This window comes from Poeciliopsis prolifica, unplaced genomic scaffold (assembly GCF_027474105.1).
Source record: "Poeciliopsis prolifica strain line A6 unplaced genomic scaffold, Auburn_PproV2 SCAFFOLD021, whole genome shotgun sequence".
Taxonomy (NCBI): Eukaryota; Metazoa; Chordata; class Actinopteri; order Cyprinodontiformes; family Poeciliidae; genus Poeciliopsis; species Poeciliopsis prolifica.
The window spans coordinates 6,136,826-6,162,302 of NW_026562396.1; the positions used below are offsets into that span (position 1 = coordinate 6,136,826).

The 25,477-nt window shown below is 40.3% G+C and overlaps 1 protein-coding gene across 2 annotated transcripts in view; it reads right to left on the bottom strand.

Moving 5' to 3' along the window:
* Positions 1-25,477, bottom strand: part of coro2ba (coronin, actin binding protein, 2Ba) — a 32,604-nt gene that overhangs the window by 5,691 nt on the left and 1,436 nt on the right. Inside the window, exons 1-9 of one of the 2 annotated variants that reach the window (XM_055044907.1) lie at positions 12,171-12,341; positions 7,863-8,063; positions 2,800-2,916; positions 1,970-2,119; positions 1,714-1,878; positions 927-1,043; positions 737-841; positions 557-653; positions 222-334 (exon numbers count right to left, since the gene is read on the bottom strand). In XM_055044907.1, coding sequence (XP_054900882.1) covers positions 222-334; positions 557-653; positions 737-841; positions 927-1,043; positions 1,714-1,878; positions 1,970-2,119; positions 2,800-2,916; positions 7,863-8,063 — 1,065 coding nt within the window. In that variant the 5' untranslated portion in view covers positions 12,171-12,341. Of the gene's footprint in view, positions 1-221; positions 335-556; positions 654-736; positions 842-926; positions 1,044-1,713; positions 1,879-1,969; positions 2,120-2,799; positions 2,917-7,862; positions 8,064-12,170; positions 12,342-25,477 lie in introns of those variants that run through there. The other variant, XM_055044906.1, reaches the window with a different exon arrangement.

Genomic DNA, 25,477 nt, shown 5'->3' on the forward strand with positions numbered 1-25,477 from the left:
CAATTAGTTGCACTGGATTTGTATTTAGCCTCAGAGTAAAGAGAGCTTCCACACTTTTCAGATTTGTGTTTGTGAAGTACGTGGCAACAAATTTTTCAATCCCACCTAACAACGTTATCAAAAAGTCATCAAAACCTATCAAAAGACATTAAATCCTCTGGGCTGCAGCATGTTTGTATTGTACTTCTGCACATCTGATTGTGGTGGAAGAACACACTCACTCTTCTTGGCACAATCATAGAAATGGGTTCGATCAAACCCTTGAGGGTGACAAGTTTGTAGAAGCGGTACACCTCGCAGGCCGCCACATCCAGCCCGTGCTTTGGCATCACACCTGCACAGGAGACCAGACCAACACAGTGATACCGTTAGCTTGACGGCATGAAGCATGGCAGAATATCATCAGCAGGATGCATAAATCCATCTGTCATATGACATCTCAGGATAAGCTGCCAGAGCTCTTTACATTGCCAATTATGCACTTCTTTCATGTCTCAACATTGTTAATTAAGATGAATTTCCTTTGCCGTAGATGTCGGATCAAGCTCTGACTTACCCAGTCCTTTCTGTGGAGCTGGGGAACGGAACTCCATCAGATACTGGATGTACGGTTTCTCTGTGGTGATTTCAAAGTAACGGATGTTGCCATCGCCCTGCAAAAAACAAACACATTAAGTCTCCAATTTTCACAAACGACGACGTGCGACTCACGTGACAAGTTGGAAGAGGTTCTGACCTTGCCTGCCAGGTACAGCATGTGTGTGTCCGTGTCGTAGAAGGGGAACAACAGTCCTGAGAGGCCATCTATGTCCTCCTCCACAATAGGCATGGACAAATCTTCCTGAGAGGACAAAAACGGAGAGAGTTAAACGCATCCTGCCACGCCTGGCATCATGAAGAAAGGCTACACAGAGGCACCGCCTGACCTGATCCCAGAAAGCAATCTGCCTGGTGTTCCAGCGAGAAACGCCGGTGGTGAGCAGCCGCTTCATGTTCCCTAGGAAGACCACTCGGTTCACGCGGTGGTTCTTGTAACTGGCTTGCTGCACACAATGACACAGTGGAGCTTCAGTATGAGTATGAGATCCTTTTAAATGCAAATATTGCAATGATGTGGACATAAAAAGAATAAAGTAAAACACAACTATAGATAATATTAATGTTTTCTAGCTGAAATCAGAAATTTAGGAAATTATTTTGCGCTCCTTTCTGCCTATGTTGCCCAAATTTGATGGAGAAGGCAGAAGGCAGGAGGCACACAGGTCTTATCAGAGCCATTGTTGATGCAGTTTAATTTGATAGCACAGGAAAAGAACCGGGTCTGTTCCAGGCCACTCAAAATGATGATGCCCAGGAAGGAAGGAGCACATTTCTCAAATGGAGTAAAATGGATCCACAATGGCTCCATTTAATAATTAAAGTTTTTTCTTTTTCTGCTTGTCTCCCATATTTGCGGCTATAATAAAGCACTCGCAATGGATAGTGATCCATCCATCCAAATAAAAATGCTTTACGTAGAGGAGCAATATGTGCATGTATTGATTTTAACTTCTTTAACAAACTGAAATGATGTGTTACTTTTTCCCACTAGGCAGCAGAGAAAGAGTTTACAAAAAAACAAAACATCTGAAAAATATGAAGGATCCTATACTTTGGAAGAACACAAACAGAACCAGTTGCAGTTAGTCCTAATAATTAGTTAATGTAGAAAACCTGCAGGACTCTCCCAGAGCGTGGCTCGATGACGCGCAGCTTCTTGTCTTTGCAGCTTGTGGCCAGCAGGCTGCCGTCTGTATTAAAGGACATACTCAAGATGACGTCAGTGTGGCAGTCGATCATTTTCACCGGCTCTCCTGTCTCCAGGTTCCAGATGAGGATCTGAGACACCAGGAAGAGTTTTTATTTTATTTTATTTTGGGGAAATCCATTAGAAACTGGGCACCAACCCGAGACGTGGCGGTTTGCGCACCTTGTAGTCGTAGCCGGCGCTGAAGAGGATGCCGGTGCTGGTTGGATGCCACTCGATCAGACCCACTCGTCTGCTGTGACCGTACAGCTCCAGGACCGCCTCCGTCATGTTGCGCCTCAGACCGCCTTCTGGGATCTCCCATACTCTAACCTGGGACAAAAAATAAAAAAGCATAAAATTACTGTACTTTGTTTGGGGGAGGAGGGGGATACTTCTGTTAAATCTTAATCGTGAAATTTGAAGTCATAACTTCAGATATTAGCAACATGTACCTAATAAAGTGGTACAAACAAAACAAAAACATCCACATGGATGTTTTTGTTACATCCATAGTATAACTATGACCTCAAAACGAATTCAAATCATATTGCTGAAGATCCGTCTGATAAAAAATTGCACGAGCTATCAATGTAGCCCACTGCTTCGGGATTAGAGAGGATTACTGGAAGGGCCTGAGGATCAGATCAGATTATAATTCAACAAATGAAAGTACTACGCAGAACACAGCGCGACTACGGCTTTGCCGAGCTTAGGGACGAAGAGTAACATGTGGATACACAGGTTGGAAAAACTCCCATGAGGGTTTTATAGTTGTGGTGTAAGGAGGAAGTTAAAGACAAATGGAGTTTTAAAGCAAGATCTAACTTTGTGTTAAATTTCAAATCTGACCACTTATCATTTGAAGCACAGCTCCTGGAGTCAAATACCCAAACAGAAGCTGACGTTAGACAATTTTTAGCCCTATGAGGCCTGACCATGTCACTTTCTGTTCTCAGACAGAAATAAAATCATAAATTTACAAAACAACACAGAGGTTGTGTGTCACTCACTGAGGTGTCTTCAGAGCAGGAGGCTATGATGTTCTCAAAAAACGGATTCCACTTGATATCCAGCACGTTGCCCTGGTGGCCACACACCTTCGGGTAATGAGAGTCCAGACGGCCAGCCTGAAAAGAAAAATCCAGATGAGCACTGACACTAAAACAAACAGCATGCATGGGAAATGAATCCAAAATATGAGCCAGTACAAAGATTTCTGGGTTGTACACAATAAAAGGGAAATGGAAGTCAAAATTTTCCCCAAAAGAAAACAGGTGTATGAACATACATTTTACTGATTGAAACACATAAATCATATAAAAATAACTGAGTGATGTTGTTCAATAATTCTTGAACACAAAGCAGACATGGTTTCTGAGTGGGACGCCTGAGGCAGGTTAGAGTTACTGCAATGACCTGGTGAGTCCACAGAGGGGCACTGGCTCATAGCACCCAGTGACAGACACCTATCAGGAACCATTATGTTGTTATGAATGTTTCATGTCACTCCAGTCCACTGACCTGCTTTTTATTTCCTTAGAGATTTCCGTTTGAGCTGCATGACGGTATAAATTTGTGAAATACAGCGTGTTTACATGCATGACCTCAACAAACTGCAGGTCTCCTCTGTTATTGTAACACTACAGTTAGTATTGAATTGTGTGTGAACGAAAATATACAGTTCAGGAGACGAAACATGCTTTAAGAAAGTGTTTTGCACTCATTTCCCCAACATGGTGGCAGGTTTGCTTCAGGAGGAAGAGTTTTTGTTCAATCAAAATATGAAGAAAGAGCGGCAAAATCACAAGGCTGGATGTCGTAAAAAGTGTTTTACATCGACGAAACCAAGGATTATAAACATCATTGTATTGACAAGTACAAATAGGGAATTAAAAATTTTTTGGATGAGTTGTGGATAGACCTGCAAAAGCATTAGATCGCAAATAATCACCAACTTGCAGTATGTTGAGGGGAGATTTCACAGGATAGGCAAACACAAAGAGCAAGACTGCAAATCACTGATGCACCAATTACCTGATGCAGCCTGATGTTTGATCAAAAATCAAACATCTATGAAAGGAGAAAAAGAAATCATGTCTTGAAAAACAATATTTATCTCAGCTTGTTGAGTTACTCAAATTTTTATTATGCGCTTTCAGGCGGCACAACATCAGCCGCCTTCGAGTACCGTGGATACTTTGTGCGTACGCAACTCTGCGAAAGAGAGAAAGGAAAAAGAAAAAAGTTTTGCCAGTTGTCTCAGCACCCGTCTTTAATTAACAGCAAAGAAATAAGTGTCCCACAAACAAACAGTATCGGAGGGCTCCGTGTCTGTAATCATGCTGTATTTAACCAAAGCAAATCAAAGACAGCCGTCCCCTTCATTAGGCCTTTGGGAAATTGTGACTTTGTTGAGAAGGGGGATTTTATTTAACTACTGACCAGGAAACCACACAACCCTTTGTTAGACATCAGGGCTCTTCAGTTCACTTCCTCAGGCTGCTGTGTCACACATGATCCCCCCCAGTGACGCGCCTGTTTACAACTTTCATTGATTTAACTCTTTGCTAATGTGGAAGACCACTGTGAACACAGCATAACAAAGCCCACGCTAGTATTGGGAGACTGGATGTCTTAAAAATACATTTCCCATGAGGCTCTCCTGCACTCATGAGATTGTGTGCCCCCTTTACGCCCCGCTGCATTTAAATCAGCTAAAACTAAAAGCACCGAGTCATGTTTATTGAGTTACTGCATCTTTGTGCTTTAAATCATCTGTTCATGATTCAATTTCAACAGACCTTTCTGCTGGTGATGTTTCATACATGTCTGCTCCACTTCACTCTGACGGCAGAGGGATCATGTCACGTGTTTCACTGTGCAGCAGAGAACCTTGTTTACACCGTAGAAACATTTCAGACATAAAAAAATGGAAACGATTATCATTGCTTGCAAATATAGATGAATTTACATTTCTGTGAAAAAGGAACAATTTGAGTGTCGTATCCCACGTCAGTTTGTCTGGAATTTACTCAAACTAAATATAATCGCATTTTACAGCTGCTTAAAGAAAATCAACCAAAACAGAATTTGCTTTTTTAACTTTCCTTTAGGCAGGGCTGTAGGGACCACGCTGGTAGAGCATCTGCCCTAATTAGTTTTTAGTCTACTACATTTGAAATAATTACCAATTAAAACATCACAGAACCAAAAATGACGATGATAAATGCCTTCTGCCTCTCGCCTGGCAGCCATTGAAAAGAACAAAGCAGGAGATTAGGTCACTTTAGATTCTCCAGGGCGAGCAGGATTAATATCAGTGTCACACCAATCAGCCTGCTGGCGACACAAATCACCCACTTTCACCTCGACTGGTTCTGACTGGAGGGTTATGTGCAGCACATTTTCTTTTTCTTTTCACTAAAACAGTCAAACCTGAAAACAGCCACTTTTATTGGTAAGTAAACGTATAATCAGACATCAATACATGCAGCACACTTTTCTCTTCAAACTATGAATCAATGACTTTTAGAGACGCATGCTTTGATTTCTTCCAATTCCTTCTTCTTTTTTTGTTGGAATCAGTTTCTATATGCCGCAGTTCTCAGAAAAAAAACCAAACCTAAATAGTTGACACAGGAAGCCCAAATGAGAGTACACAGTAAGTACGTTTAAACTGGTGTAAAAGCGTCACACAAACATCCCAGTCCGTCTCCGTCGTGACCTTGTGTGTCCTCGTCTGCTCCGCTCTGTGGCCCAGGTGGTGTCAGCGGCAGTTCCTTCCCTGACGGCGCCGACTGTGGATGAACATATGGCCGTCTCGCCAACTGTCACTGAAATATGTCAGATGGGCTTGAGCCTCACCGTGAGCCAAACCCGCCTCAGATCAGCTCGGTTACCTCATGCTGACCAAGTGCCCGACTGTGGAGTGACAAAAATGAATTTTGCAAACGAGGGGGGACAAAAATAATCAAACGAAGCTGTCACAATATGGATATAGCGTTATCTATTATACAGAATCTCTACTAAAGTTCAGCTTATATTTAAAGATTGTTTAGCTTCTTTTTTGTTTTGACATACACAAACACCTGGTTCTTTATTATCCTCTTGTCACTCCACAGGTTTTCTTCCAACTATTTTAATGTAGATACTTTGATTTGGTCATATGTCTAAGATCATATTTCTTCTTCAAGACCCAGTGGCTGCTAGATTTGTAGTTTATAATCCACTTGTTTTCTGAGATGCATGGATTACTTGCATACGGGGGGATTTCCCCCTTCTCAGTAGAACTATTTGAAGTTAGGGTTGGCTTTATCCAACCTTAATAATTTAATAAGCCAATTTATTAATATTGTTAATAACCAGAGATGTTAGTAATCTTAAATTGTTCTAAATATTGTTAGACATATTGAATGGGGTGCAAATAAAGAGAGAACGGCACTAAAACCAAGTGTATCTATTTGCCATTTTCAAAGCTGTGGAAATAAATGTAAGAGAAATATGAGCAAGTTTTTATACACTTTGTTTGCAACCCGATGAGGTATTAATCCCCTTATAAGGTCATATAAGAATATAAAGTCTGCATAAGGCGACTCAGAGGTCCACATATTTAATACTTGAGATTTTATGGCTGTTCCATCAGCTGTTTGACTCATTATCTTTGATTCATTAAACAACATAATTGATGCTGTGAAGCCCAGATGTGTTTTTAACCGTCATCAAATCCAATTAAAAGTTACCAACAATCAAAGTCTTTATGTTTGTCATGCCCAGCTATTGTGCCCGTCTCACGATGAGTCCCCTCGTCTGATTCGGCGCAACAGGCCCGAGGGTTTATACCATCGGCAGCCACAACTCTAATTCGTCTAACCCGTAAATTTGTTTCTCGGTCGGCCCAGAGTCGCATCGGAGTCTAGACAGTAGGAAGCAGCATCTCTCAAGTCAACAAGATGCTGCAGAGTGTGTGCTGCTCACAGCCCCTTCAGATTTAACAGCTCCAGACAAAACGAGTCTCATAAACTAAGACAACGGCAGGATGATTAACTGGAGGCCTCGAACTATTTTCTGCACTGCGGCCTTGCCCTGTTTAATCCGACTGAAGCAGTTCAGACAGACAAAATGGAGATTGGCTTCCCTCAAATGCCTTCACGGCAAATGAGCAGCAGTTTTACAACAATTTTCTTCTATGGTTAGAGAATTAAATTTGCAAGTCCTAAGAAGATATTGTGAGAACAATTAGTAGTACAAGATGGTGTGAAGCGGCATCCAACAACGTGACATCTTTTCATGCACCACATGTCATAGAGATAGCAAGAAGGTAAGAAGGTGATTTAGAGCAGCAAAATGAGCCTCCAGATTTAAAAAGGAACCAAAAAAGACTCAAATTGTTGACTTTAAAGCAGACTTGTTGCCATTTCGGATGCGTGTAACCTTTGCCAATGAGGCGTTTTCAAACAGCAAGCATCGTTTCTTGTGTCTGATAAGAGCTTTTCTGCCCTCTGCACAGAAGTAAAGGGCTGCTAAAAGTCCTCCTATATTGCATAAAATAATACACCAGCAAGTGTACTCCCTTGTTACCTTATTAAGATTCTCCATTTGATTGCTATACCTTTTCATTGGTTCTGAAATCCACATCAAACCCACACAATAACTGTTAAATAGAATATTTTTTCTTCAGTGTGTGATTTCAAGTTTTTATATCTGAAATGACAAGCCTTTCACAATTAAAACCTGCATTATTCTGTTTTCTTATAAGAAGAAAACACTTAGCAGTTCAACAAAGTCCTTTTCTCCAGTTTATGAGCAGCACAGCTATGCCTTTATGTGGTTGGACTGGCAACACAAGCCTGCTGAAACACTGACTCCACATCTTCAGTGTGACTGCGAAAGTAGATCCGATCTGCAGTTCTTGTGTGTGGAAACAGCTCCATGCGCTGCCAGTAAATAGGCGAAAATGTTCAGTTTCACAGTCTAACAAAAGCAGGTTCAATAAAGGTGACAATCCAAGGAACCCAAGGAAGGCAACCCGGTCTTTGCTGGCAAACGATTGACTAATAATAAGTGCGTCTGTTACCTGGGACAAGGGAATTACGATGAAAGCGCCACCGCCGGCACTTTCCGTGACGACTGCCAGAAACTTGGCGTTGACGGCACAGAAGTGGTTGTCGTGGACGTTCTTGGTGATGGGGATGCCGTCAAAGCAATGCTCCCGGTTCGCTACTTTGCCATAAACATTTCGAAACTTGGAGCTTCGGTAGGTCGGACGCCATGACATCTAGGAGGGAAGAAGAGATGGCAAACATAAATGCTTTGATTTTCTTTAGAGATGTATCGATTCCAGTTTTCTGGCTGATCGCTGATTACCAATCTTTTGAAAAGCCTGACCCACCGGTTCCGATTTCGGCCAATACCCAACATTTTGTCTGACAAGGCGCTAAATATAGCAAGAAAGTTGTTGTCTTGGCAACAGTGGGGTGACTATTGTTAACTTGCAGAAATGACCTGCTGGATAAGTCTGTCAGTCAAACCTCTCTCATAGAAGAGCAGAAGAGAAAAGAACGGTTGATCGGCCGATCTCCCAAAATTGAGGAAATCATCTCAGATAAATTGTCAGGCTGATCAATCGGTGCACCCCTAATTCTCTTCCTAGTTTGTGTGGAAGAGAATTAGCGCTTGGAAAGCTTAGCAAAGCCAATATTTCTATTTAATTTGTGCAAAACAGTACTAAAATCAAGACAATCAGTTTGGAGTTTTAGCAAAGCAAACAGAGCCGAAAGCCAACATGCTTTATGGCAGATTCATGTGTAAAAACGGCCCAGTCATTCTCCAGACCCTAATCTGACCAAGAATCTACAATAAGATTTGAAAATTGATGGTCACAGAAGCTCTGTCTCCAATCTCCCCATGCAGTTTTGGAAAAATATATTGGAGAAAATGCAAACCTCCAGATTTGCAAAGCTGGTAGAAATGTTCTCAAAGATGTGAAGCAGAAGGTGATTCTATAAAGTGTGGAGGGGCTGAATAAAAAGACACTCAATTAGATTTTAATCATAAAAAATGTAGTGCTTGTAAATAAAAAAACTGAACTGAATCCATAATGCCTTACTTAGTGTTGGTCAAACCTATAAACCCCCAACAAAATGTAAACGTTTCTGGTCGTAACAAGCTAAACAGTAAAAAGATCTCGGCAATTTAGAATTGTTTTTTTGCAAATATTATATGACTCTATTCCAACTCGTTGAATAAGTGGACTATTTTTGTCACCTAAAAATATAAATGGAAATCAAACGCCACAAAACTAGAAAAATGAAAAATCAGCTTGCATGGAAACAGATCCTGTCCCTTGGTATTTCGTGGCTCAGGATAATATACGCAGACACAGAATCTGCCGTTTTCACATTCACATTCTGTAAAGTCACTGCCACAGGCTGGGCTGGCCCATCTGCGCAGACGTGATAGCAGTCACACATGCAGTGCTGGGAAATTATCCAAACTTCTGATGGGTGTGAGACTCTTGGAAGGTGAAAACTGCTTTGACGATGTTTTGCGTTCAATGCACAGGAAAGAAAAAAACTACTGACCATCAAGCCGAGTAAATAAAGTACAAAATAAAGAAAGAAGAAGAAGAACAACAAAAAAAAAGCTCAAATCAGCACAACAGTCTGACTGCATTTTGTCTTTGTGCAACATGTACAAGAGAAAAGCAGCAATTGTTTACAGCTTGTAGCCAAGAAAGAGAATTGCTTTTATTTGACTCAGGAGGCACTTTTTGGTTTTCGTCACCACATCAATGCCCTGGTGCAGCTCTTGATGTTTAGAATTAGCTGGTTCAGCCGCAGGGCACTGATGCTAACTTTTAAACAGTTCTGTTCAGAAACTGGGAGGGAGGGGCTCTTACTGGTGCATTTCATCGCATTTTGGTCAATTTTCTGAGCATGCGAAGGGAACTGCAGGCGGAGGATTTATTGCTCTCGTCAGATCAGTGGCAGCGATGCCGGATGACATCAGGCGATCCTCTATTCAGCATTGTTCTACAGATAAGGGGGTTAGCTGCTAGCGGTGGTGGGAGGGGTGCAAGCATGCAAATAGAAACATCCTCCAAACATGCTGCTGTTGTCTTCTCATCTCTAAGCAGGCGGGAAGAATTGGCCTCAAGCTGACAACACAAGAGGCTGCCATGGCATTGCTTTTCCTTCAGCCAAATACGTGGACCACTTTCAAGTTAAACACAAATATTTATCGTTATAAATAAAGCTAGGTAATGCAAGTCTGGAGGGATTGTTTTTTGTTTTTTTCCTCTGAACTCATAATTTATAATACACAGTAAGTTTGATTTGATTACATGTAAATTATTTTCTTTTTTTAAGTTGGAGCTCTATTCTCTCTTAAGTGCGTAACCCTATTTTTCATTTTAACAATAGATTTCTAGACAATAGTGTTCTAAGCAAAAACAAAATAAACAAATAAAGCAGCTCTTCAGGTCAATAATATTTTATATATATTTTTAAATGTTTTGGGGTCTTTCACTTTTGCCTCAGACTTAAACATTGTTGCACTTTGCAAATATTTGTAGCGTCTTTTAGAAAATATGTTTTGTTATAAATCTGCAAATATGAGCGGTGGGCCGGGACTCAGCAGGGTCGATATACTTTGTACAAGTTGAGTGTTTGACATCTTTTACTCAGAAAGGCTGGACGCCTCATTCCCGGGTCAGGAATGAGGCGTCCACCATGCAGACTTTCACTTTACCTGCTCTAACTCAACACTCTTCTCTGTAACCTGTCCTGCATAAAGAAATGATGTCCATGTCTTAGCACAAAGAGGAGAGGCTTAGGCATGTCTTCACCTTACATTCACTGACCAACTGATCACACACACACAAACACACACGCACAGATGCACACACACATAGAGCACTTGAGCCACAAAGCAGAGCTCTAATTAGTCAATGTCGAGCTCTGACTACCTTGCTCGGTCGGTCACATGCATAAAAGAGTCATGTTGACCTGAGTTCACTTTGTTGACCGAAGCGTCTTGATCCTTTCAGAAATCACAACCACTGTCTTTTCATAAATAACTTCAATAACAATGTGCCTACTCAACAAGGCTGTCAATACAAATTAAATGTGGTGAAATGTTTAAAATAAATGTATTTATTTTTCCATTTAAACATGAGAAAAATGCATTTTGCTCTTGGATTCTGCTCCAAGTAGCTGAGAAACTTATCTCCGATTCATCAAATTAAAGATACCAACAGCGTTATCTACTGCTGATAAGATAATGCCTGCTTGCAACATTTCAACAGAACCACACTTCAAAAACTGAACCATCCCTTTTCCTTTGATCTTTGAGTGTCTGGGGCACAGAAACATTGAACTGGATGTTCGGTGAGTGTATTTTTTAATCAGCAGTACAAGGAAATTGTTTCTCACAATTTATTAGCTGAAGCTACAGAACAATTTCTAAGCTAACAAAAATAGTATTGCACCAATAAAATGACTCCTAAGGAGCTGTCAGCTGAAATAATGTCAACTAAAAGATTGTACATCAAGTCTTAGCAACATGTTTTCCTGTTTTTTGTTTGTTTGTTTCTTTTAGATACAACATTCAGATATTGTTCAAACTTTTGACCATAAGGCTGTAAAATAAATGCTGAAAAAGCAGCTTTTGTCTAAGAAAAAACTCCAAGTTTAAAAAACAATACCTGGTTTAAAACTAGAGTACTTAATATCTAGTAATTAGTATAACATTCAGAAAAAAGCATAATCTCTAAAGTGGTTCTTAAAGTCCAAGCACTTCTTTATTTTATATTTTTGGTGACCCCTTTCAGCACATAAACATCTCATCCTCATCCCATCCTGATAAGCAGTGCCAGATATGGACCTTTGTTTGCGTTAGCAGCTTAATGGCAGCTTGCTGAGGAATTAACGAAGAACAGAAGAGCAGCAGAAATTAGCCTGAGGGACGGCCGGAGGAGACGGACAGAGCAGACTCGCCGGCTTTGAGCTCTCCCTCTCTTACAAGGATGCTCATTCATTGGTCACTGGCTTCTGGCACACAGAGCACTTCTGTCTGAGTGTGTCTTTCCTATCTCACGAGGACGTGCAGCAGATGCACAAAAACAGATCATGAGCGATGGCATGCAAGACTCAAAAACACAGGCGAGATGAATCTGCACCCACCCATCACAAGATTTCTGACTTGTGAGCTTCCTGCTCTGCCTGGGGCCTTTGTAACTCTGCTAGCAGTTCCCCTCTTTTGAATGTTTTTCCACAGGCTGGATGTTTCTCCCTGCTGGGTTTTTTGTTTGTTTGTTGGTCGAAACCTCTCATTTTTGAAATTATTAAAGAAATCACTAAAGCTTCTGAAAGTACCGCCTTACCTTCTTCCCCTTGTCCTGACAGTGGCTCTTCTGTCTCTGTATCCTTGTCAGACTGCAAATGTCCGCCCTCCTTTCTAAATGAGCAGCTCGGATCTCCACTCTTCCTTCCTACCTTGCAAATGTACGCAGATGGCCTGTGTCTGCCTCGTACTCTCTCATGTTTTTCTCCCCCCCTGCTCTCTAAACTCTTCCCACCCTCTTCTCCTCCTACTAGTGCTGATAGCTGCAGGGCACGCACCCCCTCCTTCTTCCTCTCAGCCGTCTCTCCCATCCTGCCACTCAGTCGTCTCTCTCTGTCTCCAGCTCCAGCAGCAGCAGCAGCAGTAGCAGCAGCAGCAGCAGCAGCAGCAGCAGCAGCAGCAGCAGCAGCAGCAGCTCTGTACTAGTAGCCATTCATCCTCTTCCCTCTCCCACCCCCCGCTGCGTGTTTGAAATCACAAGGCCTTCCTGGCTGATTTCCAGGAACTCTCTTGGTTTTTCGGCTCACTTTTCTCTGTGAATGTCTGAGCAAGACTTCCCAACTATTTCTACCACTGATATGATTCTTGTATAAATTTTAAGTAACGGCGGATGTGACCTCCTGTTGACCGTGGCGGGAGCGCAGACATGAGCGCAGAAGCATATTTTTAAATTGATCAAAGATGACGATAGCTTCTAAATATAGAATGAAACAGGTTAATTGATGTATAACACAATGTTAAAGTTCTTTGCCCCAATCCTTATTTCATGTATTTTGCTACCAAGAAGTCAAACTTTACTTTCAAAATTGGTCTTGATCAATATTTCTTTCTGTCTTTTAAGAAATCTGTGAAGCTTTTTCGGCTAATTTGTCAATTATGAAGGCATTATTTATTTGTGAAATTACTAAATGAAATCCTGAAGGGAATGAAGAGAAGGTGTGAAGACCTTAATTTAATTCCCAAACATGTTTTCTAGAAATAGGAAACAAGAAAAAGCAATCCAGAAAAGTTTTGGGAGCATTATCCTTCAGGTTATTATTGGCTTTATGCAAAAGTCTCAGCTGATTATCATATTGAAATGTGTTTCTTATGTTTACTTGCATGAAAATATTTATTTATAATCAGCAGCCTGTAGTTTATTTTGACTTCTAACAGTTGTTGACAAGAGTCTTAACCTATTTTTTTAATCAATGTTAGAAACATGGAAACATTGTAGCTATTATTTATGAATTTCATTTAAAAATAAAATATTCCACTGCAAGACAATAAAATGTAACTCTGTTAATTTGTTTTCTCATAATTAAAAAGTGGAGTTAATCACATGAATGTATCAGATTGTTATTATAGTAAAGTTTTTTTTTTAAATAAAAGAGGCTGAAAAAAAATACGCCATGGAAATAAACATGTTATTTGTTGGATTAATCATAAGTAAACCAATAAATAGAAGTAACTTTGGTCTGGTGGAGACAAATTGGGGTGTAGTCCAAGCTACAGAGGTGATTTCAAAGGGAACAGTTGTTTAATTTTAGCTAAATTATTTCTACATAAAAAAAAAAAAAATATTTACACACAACTTGTGCATCCTGAACATGTCACTGCAAAAACTTAAAAAAGTTAATCAAATCAAATCAAAGAAGCTTCTGGAAATGTCTCAGACCTCCTGCTCGGTCGGGTCGATATGCTGAGGCAGGTGTTGCAGTGAGCCCTGCATCCCGTGATGATTGTCTGAGATATGAGTTTGGCCTGGCAGGTTGTTTTTTTTTTTATCTTCATGTGTTGCACATATGGGGTTAATTTCAGCCCTGAATCCATGTGTTGCCTGTTTGCACCAGCAGCTCATCATGCAGTCGTCATGTCTTCGAGGCAGAGCACTCTAGAGAGCAGAGTGTTTATTGGGTGTTTTTTTATGTGTAGCCTGAAGACGCTGCTGCTGATGAAACACTTTACTTGTCTAATTTAAATTTATTCTGATTTTCAAACAGATCTGGTTTCTTCATCAAAAAGCAAAGAAATCAAAATAGAAAATGTTTAATTTCTGCACTCGGCAAAAAGTGACTTTGTTTTAACACTGCAGCAGCAGTTTCTGTCCGTTCAGTGCATGTAGTTGGTTATTTCCAACCAGACTGGCAGCACCAAACTTGTCCTTTATTAATAAACTATACCCAGTGTGTGGTGCCATACTGACTCATTATGAATCCTAAATAGGGCCATTCAAACAGCAATAATGCCGCTGAAAAGATCCATTTTTTCTGATAAAAATGTCCTTAATGCTGGTGCCAAAGAAGGAAGTCCAACCATCTGAGCCGGCATTCAACAGACACAAAGGAGAAATCTGCAGGGTGACTTCATGTCTTGTCACTCAGACACAGTTATAGTCTGTCATGCCAGCATGTCATGACCCGTCTTTTGTCGTTCTTCCCTGGATCCGACACTGTTCAGTCATTTTAATGTCTTCCCATCTCAGCGAGGAGCAAATTTTCACAAAAACAACAAAAAAAAAAAAACCCAGGGATATCCCATTGACTCACTTGGCCGAATATTCACTCAGTTGTGAAGTGAGCGCTCCGATTACTGACTTAAACAGGAAGTATGGCAGCTGAAAGTGCTGCAGTGTTTCCTACATTGCTATAGTAATGCCTGACAGGATATTTGTAGTTATAATAGACAGATGAAACTAAAGACGTATAAAGCAAACCGTTGCTATGAGGACAGATAACTACCGATGCAGAAATGTCACATTGACTCACTTCAATTTCACAACTGTATTTTGTGTTGGTCCTTTGCATAAAATCCCTTTATGCTTGCCAAAACAATATGAATTTGACTTCTAATATAAACCCTCTAGCATAGCAAAATCTCTATGGTAGAAATGTAAACAATTATCTGAGCCTTGACCATCTTAAATTGTTCTCAGTTTATAAAAGTTTCAATGGTTTTAGATTTTCCAGAATAATCTCCACAAAACATGATTGTACCTTTGGATAATCATGTTACTCTGCAAAAGCACCAAACTAAACCAAACTAAACTAAACTAAACCAAACTAAACCAAACTAAACCAAACAAATGCTACCAGAAGACGTGAAGAGCTGCAGACGCTGCTCAGGATGTTCTCACTACAATGTGTGTTAATGAGTCTTTAAGATGACACGTTACTCCGCATATTTTACTGTCTTTTCTCCTTTTAGTTAACCCAGGCTAGGTAGTTATAGCTTTAGTTTAGTTAAAATCAGAAGAGGTGCCTGTAAGTACCCTCACAGCAATGCATGAAAAAAAAAAGAACGTGAGATAATTGACCCAGCAGGACCAAATGAATATCTCCATCTGGTGCTTTGTTGAATTTTCCAGATGGCTAGCTTAGGAATGTTGGAAAAGTAATAATTTATTTGAGTCTGTATGAAATTCAATCTGCTGGAAGGAGAAGTCAGAGCCACTTAAACGTATCCAGCTTTGAATACTGGATTGATTTGAATATATTACAGTGGCAACGCCATAAAAAAGATGAACAAAAAAAAAAAAAAAGAAATCAATCAATCCAACCGTTTGCAAACAGCTGAAAATGCAGAGGAGAATGTTTCCAAGAGTCTGCTCTGTATACATTTTTGGAGAGTCTATCTACGATCTTCAGATGCTTTGGTGTTCACATACAGTCGATGCATAAAGCTCAGCTAAGAGCAGCTCTTCGGAGGGAAGCCAAGCCCATTAAGCAGCTGCAAAGCAGGAAAGTGCAGGAAACAGAAACTGCTGAAAGGCTCCTATAAGTAGATGGATGCACAGGTACAGAAGAGTGGTTGTCCTGGAATCCATCCACCTGCTGCCGCAGAATAAAAACACAGCAGCTCTACAAACCAGCAAAACTGCATGCTGAATTGCTCCCCGAATATACTGCTCTGTTTTGTGAAACAGAGCACGCCGTAGCTCGTTTTCAAACACAAATGAGAGCCGTCTTCTTTCTTCTGCCTTCAAAAGGTCATTCAACCAAAAGCCAAAAAGATGGTCTAAATTAATAATATCCCATGTGTTTGCTGCCCGTTTTCCCCGAGGAGCTTCTGGCTGTGCTTTTTGGAGCATAAAGATGCAAGCTGGGCTTCACACCCGGAGTGACCGAGGGAGGGTTAGAGACACGGGGTGAAAGAGATGTCTGGAGGGAAGACATGAAACATGAACAATGAACAAAAAGGGAAACGACAGAAAAACAGCGACCAAAAGAGACCATGCCACTTCAGGTTAGAGATGAGAAAGGAGGGAAGAATAAAGGAAGAGGAAAAGGGGGTAGGACTGTTGATGGATGAAATATGTAAAAGGGGAAAAAGGCAGACAGAATGGAGGAGCAGAGGGAGACCTTAGCAGACAGATTAGCCCCCTCCATCAGACCACCTGGCAGCTCTGCAGAGCTGCACACAAAGGCTGCTTGAAACTGAATTGGATGAATATTGATTTCCAGAGTCGTCTTTAAAAAAAGGTCAAATCACGCCTCGACTTTATGCTTTTAGCACCTAGTTGCATTTGATCCACTATAATTTATTAGATTTTCTTAAAAATCAACAGCTTTTAAATTTCAAACAATGTAGGAATACTGATGATGAAAAGGGAGATGGAGGAGTTATTCTGATCAGATTACAAAAATCCATCACTAAAGTGAGACCACAGGAACAGTTCAGTCACTGGCTTCAGGTTTCAGAGTTGTTGGGCTTTTTGCTGATAGAGCACGACTGCTTAGAGGTTCTTAGATCATTGATCTTTTAATGCAGACGATGGCCAGGAGACTGAGACGCTGCTGTTGGATTAGCTGGTTTCTCAGAGCTGCTGCTTGACAGCCTCTTCACACGGCGGACTGTAAAAGAGCTGCATGTTTTACTATTGCTTAGAAACCACTTTAAATTTCCACCAAAATTGTGTAAAATGCAGCTTATTGGGTTTTCTCCACCAAACTGGTGCCAGTGCTTAAAACCGCAAGTGGAGGCTGGGCTTCGGTTTTTATTTGTGTTTGCACTTTCATCGTTCAAATGTTTAAAGAGTCTTGATATATCCAGTTTATAAATATTACTTTTAGGATGTTGCCAAATCTATTTTATTTTTAATTTTTTTTACTTTATTCTTAAGATCTATTCCATGTATGTTTGTATTTGTTCCTCCCAGATTATCAGACTTCTCCCCTTTTGATTCCAGATCATTTTAGATCTTGTTTAACTCCTTCTGCAGTTTTTCACCTTCCCTTTGTTTACCTGTTTGCCTTCTCCACTCAAAACTCAGCCTCATGTCTTTTGCCATCAGTCAAGCCATATGAGATCTTTGCCTTAAACGCCTCAGCACCGGCTCTTCCACATATTTTACTAAATGACACAGCAAGGTTGATACTGCGCTAGCGTTAATTTCAGATTAATATTGAGGATATAAATGAGTTAGACATTTAAAGTGGATATATCATACTTTTAAATCCTTCATCTGCACATGTGAATCATTCATTTATGGTCTCTGTACAGCAGAACTTCAATGTTTTGGTCTGAATTCCCTGTTATTGTGGCCGCTTGTTTGCCCCTGTTCCGAGGTGCATTTTGGAGAAACTCATTTCAATGAGTTTTTTTTTTTATGCAAATGAGACATTTCATGACCCGGCCCCCCTGCAGGACAAAAAGGAATGGCTTTTGTCCCCTTCAAATAAGGAGAAGCATCATGATTTCTGTTGTCAAAAGTCAATATCTTCTCTGACAAAGCTCTAAACTGACTGAAAATAGCAGAACATGCTGTAAAAAAAGAAAAAAACAGACCCAGGAGAAATACTACAACGTGGGAAAACTAAATCAGTTGGACAAATCTTCATTTGATGTTGACTGCAATGAACAAATCACTCGCCGTTTCACAGGCCTGAGAAACAGCGACTCGTCTGTCCAAATTGGATGAGACACAAAGCTTTGAAGCCCAAGAATGCTGGTCCTCGGTGTGCCAGGTGAACTTTCTCAGCTGTATCAGTAAGCAGACGGACTCTGGCCCTTGTGGTTTCTCAAACTTTTTGGCCCTTTCGAAGATAAGAGCTGGAGATGAAACAGGACAGCTCAGTGCCAGACGATCTCAAGAGCCAAACGCTTTCCATTCCTGACAGCTTACTGTTTGAACCTTGATGAAAAGAATCATTTACTGCAAAGCAGAAACTCTGATTACGTTGTGGACATTTAAGGAGACAGGATTTAATAGAGACAAAAAAGGAGAATTCAAATATTCAAAAAGTTTTGTTGATGAGTGAGGAAACCATTTTTAAGGTCAGCGTTCCCATTTGAAGGTTGTTTTGAAGTCGACCTAAGTTAAAGGAGCTGAATTGTTCCTTAGGTTAAATGAACCATCAGGCTCAAGTATGGATGTTGCTGTTATTTAGATTTAAAGAAAAAGTTTGGAAAGAATCTTTCAAAAGACAATGTAGCCTGTAAAAACAGAGCAGGTTTGTTTTGGGACTCAGCTGCCAGTCTGCTTTATTGATCCATCAGTTGCATGTCCACCGTTTGTATAGAGCTATGATTGTCTGTGTGTCCCAGTTTAAAGGGCAGATGTAAAACTCAGACCTATTTTTCCTATCCTCCATGGAGGCAGATATTTAATTTAGCCCATATCTCTGCAACAGAGGCTTTACCGGCACCATTTAGTCCCAATTGAATTAGCTAATTTCCAGCGTCAGACTTTGGCTCATTGTATTGTGTGTGCTATCCTCATTTCATCTTAATTTTTGTGTTATTTTGCTTTAAACACGATGGACATCTGCCCTTTCAAGCTAATTAGAAAAAAAAAAGAAGCTAATTTTTGTACATTCTCTGGTCGAGGGTGTTATTTGTTGAAATACACAGTGCTTTTGACAACTTATTTTTTTTAAAAAGGAACCGGTCTATGATTAATAGGATGTAGTCCCAACTTTGAAGCGTTTACTGGGAGTGAAAAAGTGGTTGCTGGCTAGAGTTACTGCAAGAAACTCCAGCGTTTCTGCAAGGCTACTTTCCAGTCATGGTCCCAGCCTACAGTGTGAGTAAGCGCAAATGCATATGGTGGATGAGAGTACGTGTTATATTCCCCACTTTCTACTTTGAAGCTTTCAGCAGAACATCTACCTAGAAAAATGATCTAGCTTTTTGGCAAGCAACCAGGAATCGCTTTATCCGCGGTGAAGACGATGGAAGCTGAAGTAGAGACACAGCTGGCTCTCAGCTGGTGACTCCATCTTGTAAGCAATAAAGAAGGGAAGATGCATACCATAATTCAAAATTACAGGGTCTTTGCATGGAGATGTTATTCGCCGCATTAAAATCCAGCACAAGACTAAAATGTGGCTTATTTTAAACAAAGTATTGAGTCTAATGCAAACTATGTGGGAGAGTATTGGTGTTTATGGAAAACAGTGTAGCTACAGTCTACCTGATTTTGACTAGTCAACACTATGTATAGGTGAGATTATCTAATAACAGCTAAAGTGTCCAAATAGATTGCAGCCAATCAGATGAAGTCAGTTGGACAGGATCGGTAAAAGACATTTGAACCATGGTATCTCCAGGCATTGAAGAATTTTTAGGGAAAACATGAGTCTCATGTTAACTCTTTATGTGGTTATCTGCTTGACTTTAGCTTATGTAGAGCGCAAACACAAAGCACTGCAAAACTATGATTGGTTGAATGCAAAAGAAAAACTTGAAGTGCTTTACAAAATCTTAAGAAAATCGAAACGATGAATTTGATATTGTAGCAGCATCTGCACAAACAGAAGTCTAGAGCATTAATGACTTCATGTCTTGCGATTAGGTTTCTATTATACTGACAAAAAGAAACCTTCGAAACAAAAATACAAGAAGAAGAAATTGACATCACGATGCATTAGAGCGCAAAGGCTTCGTAAGACGTCATACAGGACAAACAAGGTTTGTAGCCGGAGCTAAAAATGTGTGGCTAGTCAAGGGGACCTGCAAACATAAAGCAATTCTGCTAGGAGGAATGGGCCAAAATCTTAGCAAACTACAGTAAAAATCTTATAGGAGTATATCCAACATTTGAATACAGTCATGTAGTTTAGGATTCTACTAAATAAGGGAATGTATGAAATTTATTCATACAAATAATCTCTTAACAATCTGGTTTTCAGCTTCTGCAAATCATTTTGGTGACCTAAAACAGAAAACAGATCTGGATTTAAAATCATTGTTAAAAAGCTCTTGTTTTTAGCCAGTGCATGTCAATATTCTGGCTTTGGGTTTATGCATCACCCGTAGCCTGCATGATCAATATGTTCAATGACGAGCATATTCTCATCACAATGTCACAAGGCCAAACCGCTCTCTTTAATCAATCCCTGATCCCAACCACAAAGCAGCACGAGGAAATGACTGCAAACATCACTGTAGATAGAAGAATGTGCTGCTAAAACATCACAACACAAACATCTCAATGACCAAGTCAAAGTTGTTTTGATTTTCACATTGCAGTTCTGGGTTCATGAGGTTTGCAAAATGTCGATGAAACCTTGCCAATTAAATGAATTGCTTTGGAAAACAACCAAAAAACTCAGACCAGGATTTTTCTATGGTTCAGCGGTGACACTTTCGCTGTGATGCAACCATCATAAGAGGCTTATGCACTAGTAGTTTGCGTGATCTCCTCATATCCCATCAGTTTAGAACCACTGTGGAAAAACAGAGCAAAATTTATATGCTTTGTGAAACTGCATCTTGAGGGCAGTCAAACGCTTAGCATGAAAATACACCAAGCATTTAGAAAGACAATAAAAAGACGACATGTGGGGCAGAAAAGCACAAAAGGAGAGCTGAGAAGCCTGCAGTAATCAATGCTGCATGGACTAAAACCTATATTTACACTGTGATCAGAGCCAATGGGGAATAACAGTGCTGAGTTCGACCCCAATGAACTCAAGCTGCAGATATGTGTGTATTTGTGTAGTGGAGAACTGGTGTGGGTGGCAGGTTCATCCTCCATGTGTTCAGTCTTTCATTGCCCCACTCCCCACTAATGACTGCCGTGTTCTCAGTTTCACAGCCTTTTGGTAGTCGCACAATACACACAGAACTTTATAATGCACCCACAGACATGTTTATGACGCGCACCTTCCACTGTGGCGTGCATCATGTTTGGAGCAGAGCTCCAACTATATATATATATATATATATAAAAACAGAAAGAAAAAAAAATTACAGCACATCGTATCTTCTCACAAAACCGTGTGTGAGTGATAAAGTACAAAACATTAACCGTGTGCGCTGATCCTGCCAAATAAATGAGAGTTGAAGTTGCATAAGCATAGAAAAAAAACCAATTGCTGTTGTAAGCAGTGATTTTTAGCTGGGTAGAAAATGCAGTTCTCAATGTCCGTTTTACAAAACCGATTTAAGTTTTCCATGCAGGTTGTTTCACTGAAAAGATAAAGCAACCCACTGCACAGGTAATATTATTATGCTGACATTTAAATTCAATAAGAAATCCACAAAAAGCATTATAATTTTTGGTATTCGTGATGTCCCATCAAGGGAACCAAAACAGCAAAACCAAAATACTAACAGGCTTCCATTTAAATTGTGGTACTTTTATGGATAATTTATTCTAAATGTGGATGTCTCCAAAAGCAAAATTTTACAAGACAAAACAAAACTGCAGATTAGGCCAATTGGGATACCTGTGTCAGAAACTAACCTTTATCAATAAGTGAAACATTTATTTCTGCTTTCTCTCAAAGTCCGTTGACAGGATGCACAACCTACATCCCGACTGAACCAACTGAGCAAACAAACACAAATGTGCACACACACACACACACACACACACACACCCACGCACACACACACACACACACACACCCACACACACACACACACACATACGGGATGTACACTTTAATCTCAGCTGAAGGGGAAAAGAAGGGAATGCTGGAAACGGACGTTCTCTCCCGTCTCCTAATTTTCTCAGAGGAGGTTCACAAATAATTTCACATAATTTCCGTCTATTTTATTTGAACTCCTTCCCTTTGGGAAATCTAAAAAAAAAAAAAAAAGAACGCTCTGATCCACCAAAAGCCACAACAAAGCCTTCACCTTTGCACTTAACTCGATACTTTTAAGCCATATTTTGGCAGATCTGCGGTCCGTGACCTTGTGTCTTGTTTTTCAGTGAAGAAATAATTGATATGGGAAGAAAAAAGGAAGAAGAGCTTCCCAACTCTCCCGCCAGTGGACTTCGGGTTTTTCACACAGAATTGCAGAGTACAGTTTTACATACAGCCACAGCAACACAGACACACACTGAGCTCAGTAAGGACCGGCAATGAGCTCATTGGATCTGAATGTCTTCCTGTGATGAAGGCTTTTTTGCTGCTTTCACACAATATTCCCTTTTTTCCTCTGCTTTGTTTTATAAAGAGGAAAAAAAAACATCACAGATACAATTTTCCCGCCCTGTCATTCTTTTATCTGTTCTGCCTAAAAAAGGCTTAGTTTCGTAATACTTCTCCTAAATCAGCTTAGCTGTTGTGTAATTTTCTTGCCCCTGAAAAAGCAGGTTCTCGAGTTGCCAGGCTAGCGATTTAACTTGCAGTTTTATGTGCCAGTGTGTGTGAGAGAGGGTGTGTGGGTAAACAGCAGACTTGACACGTGGCCAATGGTCCAAATCAAACTCAATTAAGATTTATGGTGGGCGAGGTGCTCCATGTAAAGAATTCAGACAGTTTAAGTGCGTGTGCACATGGTGGTAATTTTCCTGTGGCAAGTTTTGGTTTTCTGTTTCACTTAAACAAGTGAAATTACAATAAAATTATAGTTACGAGGAAAGAGTAGATGCTTTTTATAGCATATTGGGGCTGGTTTTATCCCACTTGAGTCCTGATAGGCTCACTGTACTGTTAAGAGCAGATGCTGCACCATAAACACACTGAAAATGGCTTTCAGACGTCTTAACAACCACACGTGTGCCTGACATCAGAGAAGCATGGGGCGCTCTCTGTCATAATTGGAGTGTTTGTAGATATATAATTGCAAACACACACATACACACACACAACGCAGCTGGAATGCTACTTTGAATTATTTTGGATTCACGTCAACACGTTTACTGTAAAGCCTTCATTGGAGAGTAACATATATTTATGCGTTTGTAAGAACTAACATTTATTAACACATGGGCTACCGTCGGTGTTACCTGAAACGATTGTTTATTGCCCTCTGAAGGAACAACAACAAAAAAAAGCTCTTTCTCCAACTGTATGTCTGCTTGATCACATGCAATTCCTGGAGATGTTTCATTGTGTCATCCCTCCAAAAGGTAAAGGAATGTGGGAAGAGGTGGTCTTGCAAATCGCAGCTTTTGTTATTTAGAAGGTGTTCACCACATTGTCTGAAGGTCTGGAGCACAACCATTCGTCAACGTTTAGCAGATAGCTTGCTAAATTTCAACAAATTACACAAAATTAGCAGCGTAATTTAGTTCTGTAGTAGTTTTTCCAACCCAACATGTCTGACTGAAGTCCACCTGGCAGAGTGACCACTGTCTCCTGAAGAGGCCACTTTGCTTCTCGGCAGTTGTACACATTGGACCCGTTCAGACAAGTCAGAGCCTTTAGAAGCATGGCCTCTTGCTCATTTCCTCATTTGCAAAAACAAAACCATGAAGAATCATTAACAAAAACAGAGAGATGTGCTGCAATAAAGCAGCGTGAACCACAGGTTTTGCACACGACATGAGATCTGTAATGGATTAATGATGATGCAAAAACAAGCATGTGTAACGTCATCAATCTAAGGAGGAAATGCCATATGCCAGAATACATGCAATTGGGGGAAACAGATACAAACCAACTGCTCAGTCAGGTTTATTTTCTGTTTATCTGATGCTTTTTGCAACCCAATCACCCAGAATAAAGAGCATCTGGATCTGGAAAGAGGTCATAAACATTCATTTTATCTATAATGATCTTTTGCAGTCTATTTTCTAAATGACCCTTCATAGTCATTTATTCCCAGAAGGGTCCCTTGCCATGTTGAACGGCAAACAGTCATGGATGCAAACTTGCGATGACCTATATTCACCTGTCAGCATGTGAGTAAACAGTAGGTTTTCCCTCAGTTGACTGAGCAAGCTTGGTAACCAAACTGGTTCCTTCAGATTATCCATTAAAACCAATGAACACCTTCCTAAACCAACATGTTTCAGGACTCACCATTTTTACCATGAAGCAGGAGTTTATCGCTTAATTAATGGAGCCGAATGGTCTTTGATATGCAAGATTTTACAAAAAGCCTCTAATTAGCCTGAATACTAACTTAGAGTAGAGAAAGTGATTCTTGGAAGTCTCTTCCAGGCTCATTGCTCATAAACAGCTTAGGTTAAATTGTCTCAAGGTGCGTTAATCTGAACATTAACTAAATATAGATTTTATTTTAACCTACGTACCTTCTGCTATTTTACTCTTTCCTGCTATGTCATCTAAGCTGAGGCCATAAAATTAAGGATTTCGCAGTTTTGAAAAGACTTTCGATAAGTAAACAAGTCCTCAAATAATCTATTCCTGCTTGCAGTAAAACAAAAATATGCCTGGGAAACAAAACCCAACAAAACAAACAGATTTGTTGCAGTAATAATACTTTTACGATGTTTTGTGAAGAATATTCAAATCATTGTATGGCAATAAATATCTTCATTAAATATGACAATTAATGGTCATAAAAAAATCCTCACTTCTCTTCTACTTGAAACATGAATCTTATAATTGTTTCCTGATCCCTGTTTGGACGACTTGACTCTGTCAGAATAAGGAACATGAGAGATGACCCCCTACTGGTAGACATGATTTATTAAGAAATAAAACCTAACTTCTTTACAACAAGCTTAAAGTAAAATATACAATGGAACAAGGAGACAGGCCGGTCTTGGTGTATTGTAGAAGTATAGGCCAGATTGTGCAGATCTAGGTTTGTTGTGTTGCAGGGGCTTTTCCCCCGTTCAAAACCACGGGACACGAGCTGCTGTCAGCACAGCAGCTCGTGTCCCGTGTCCCTCCCAAGGTGACTTCTCTGTTGTTGGCAGGCAGAGCCACGAAAACGACTCAGTGGAGCCTCTCACTGCGTCTCCCACACAGACATCCATCATCATCATTATCATTTAGATGCCACTCGGTAATCTGCCGTTACACCTTCCTGTTTTCGTTTATTTCTTCTTCACCTGATTAGATTCACTGTTTTTCGAGACCGGCAGTTAAAACAAAAGCGAGGCAGCATTTATTAAAATTCCCTCCAGCGCCTATTGGCCTCGACTACCGTGAGATTTAATGTGTGGCTGCGTGCCAAACATGAACACCTGACCTTTTCCTCGTCCAGATCTCA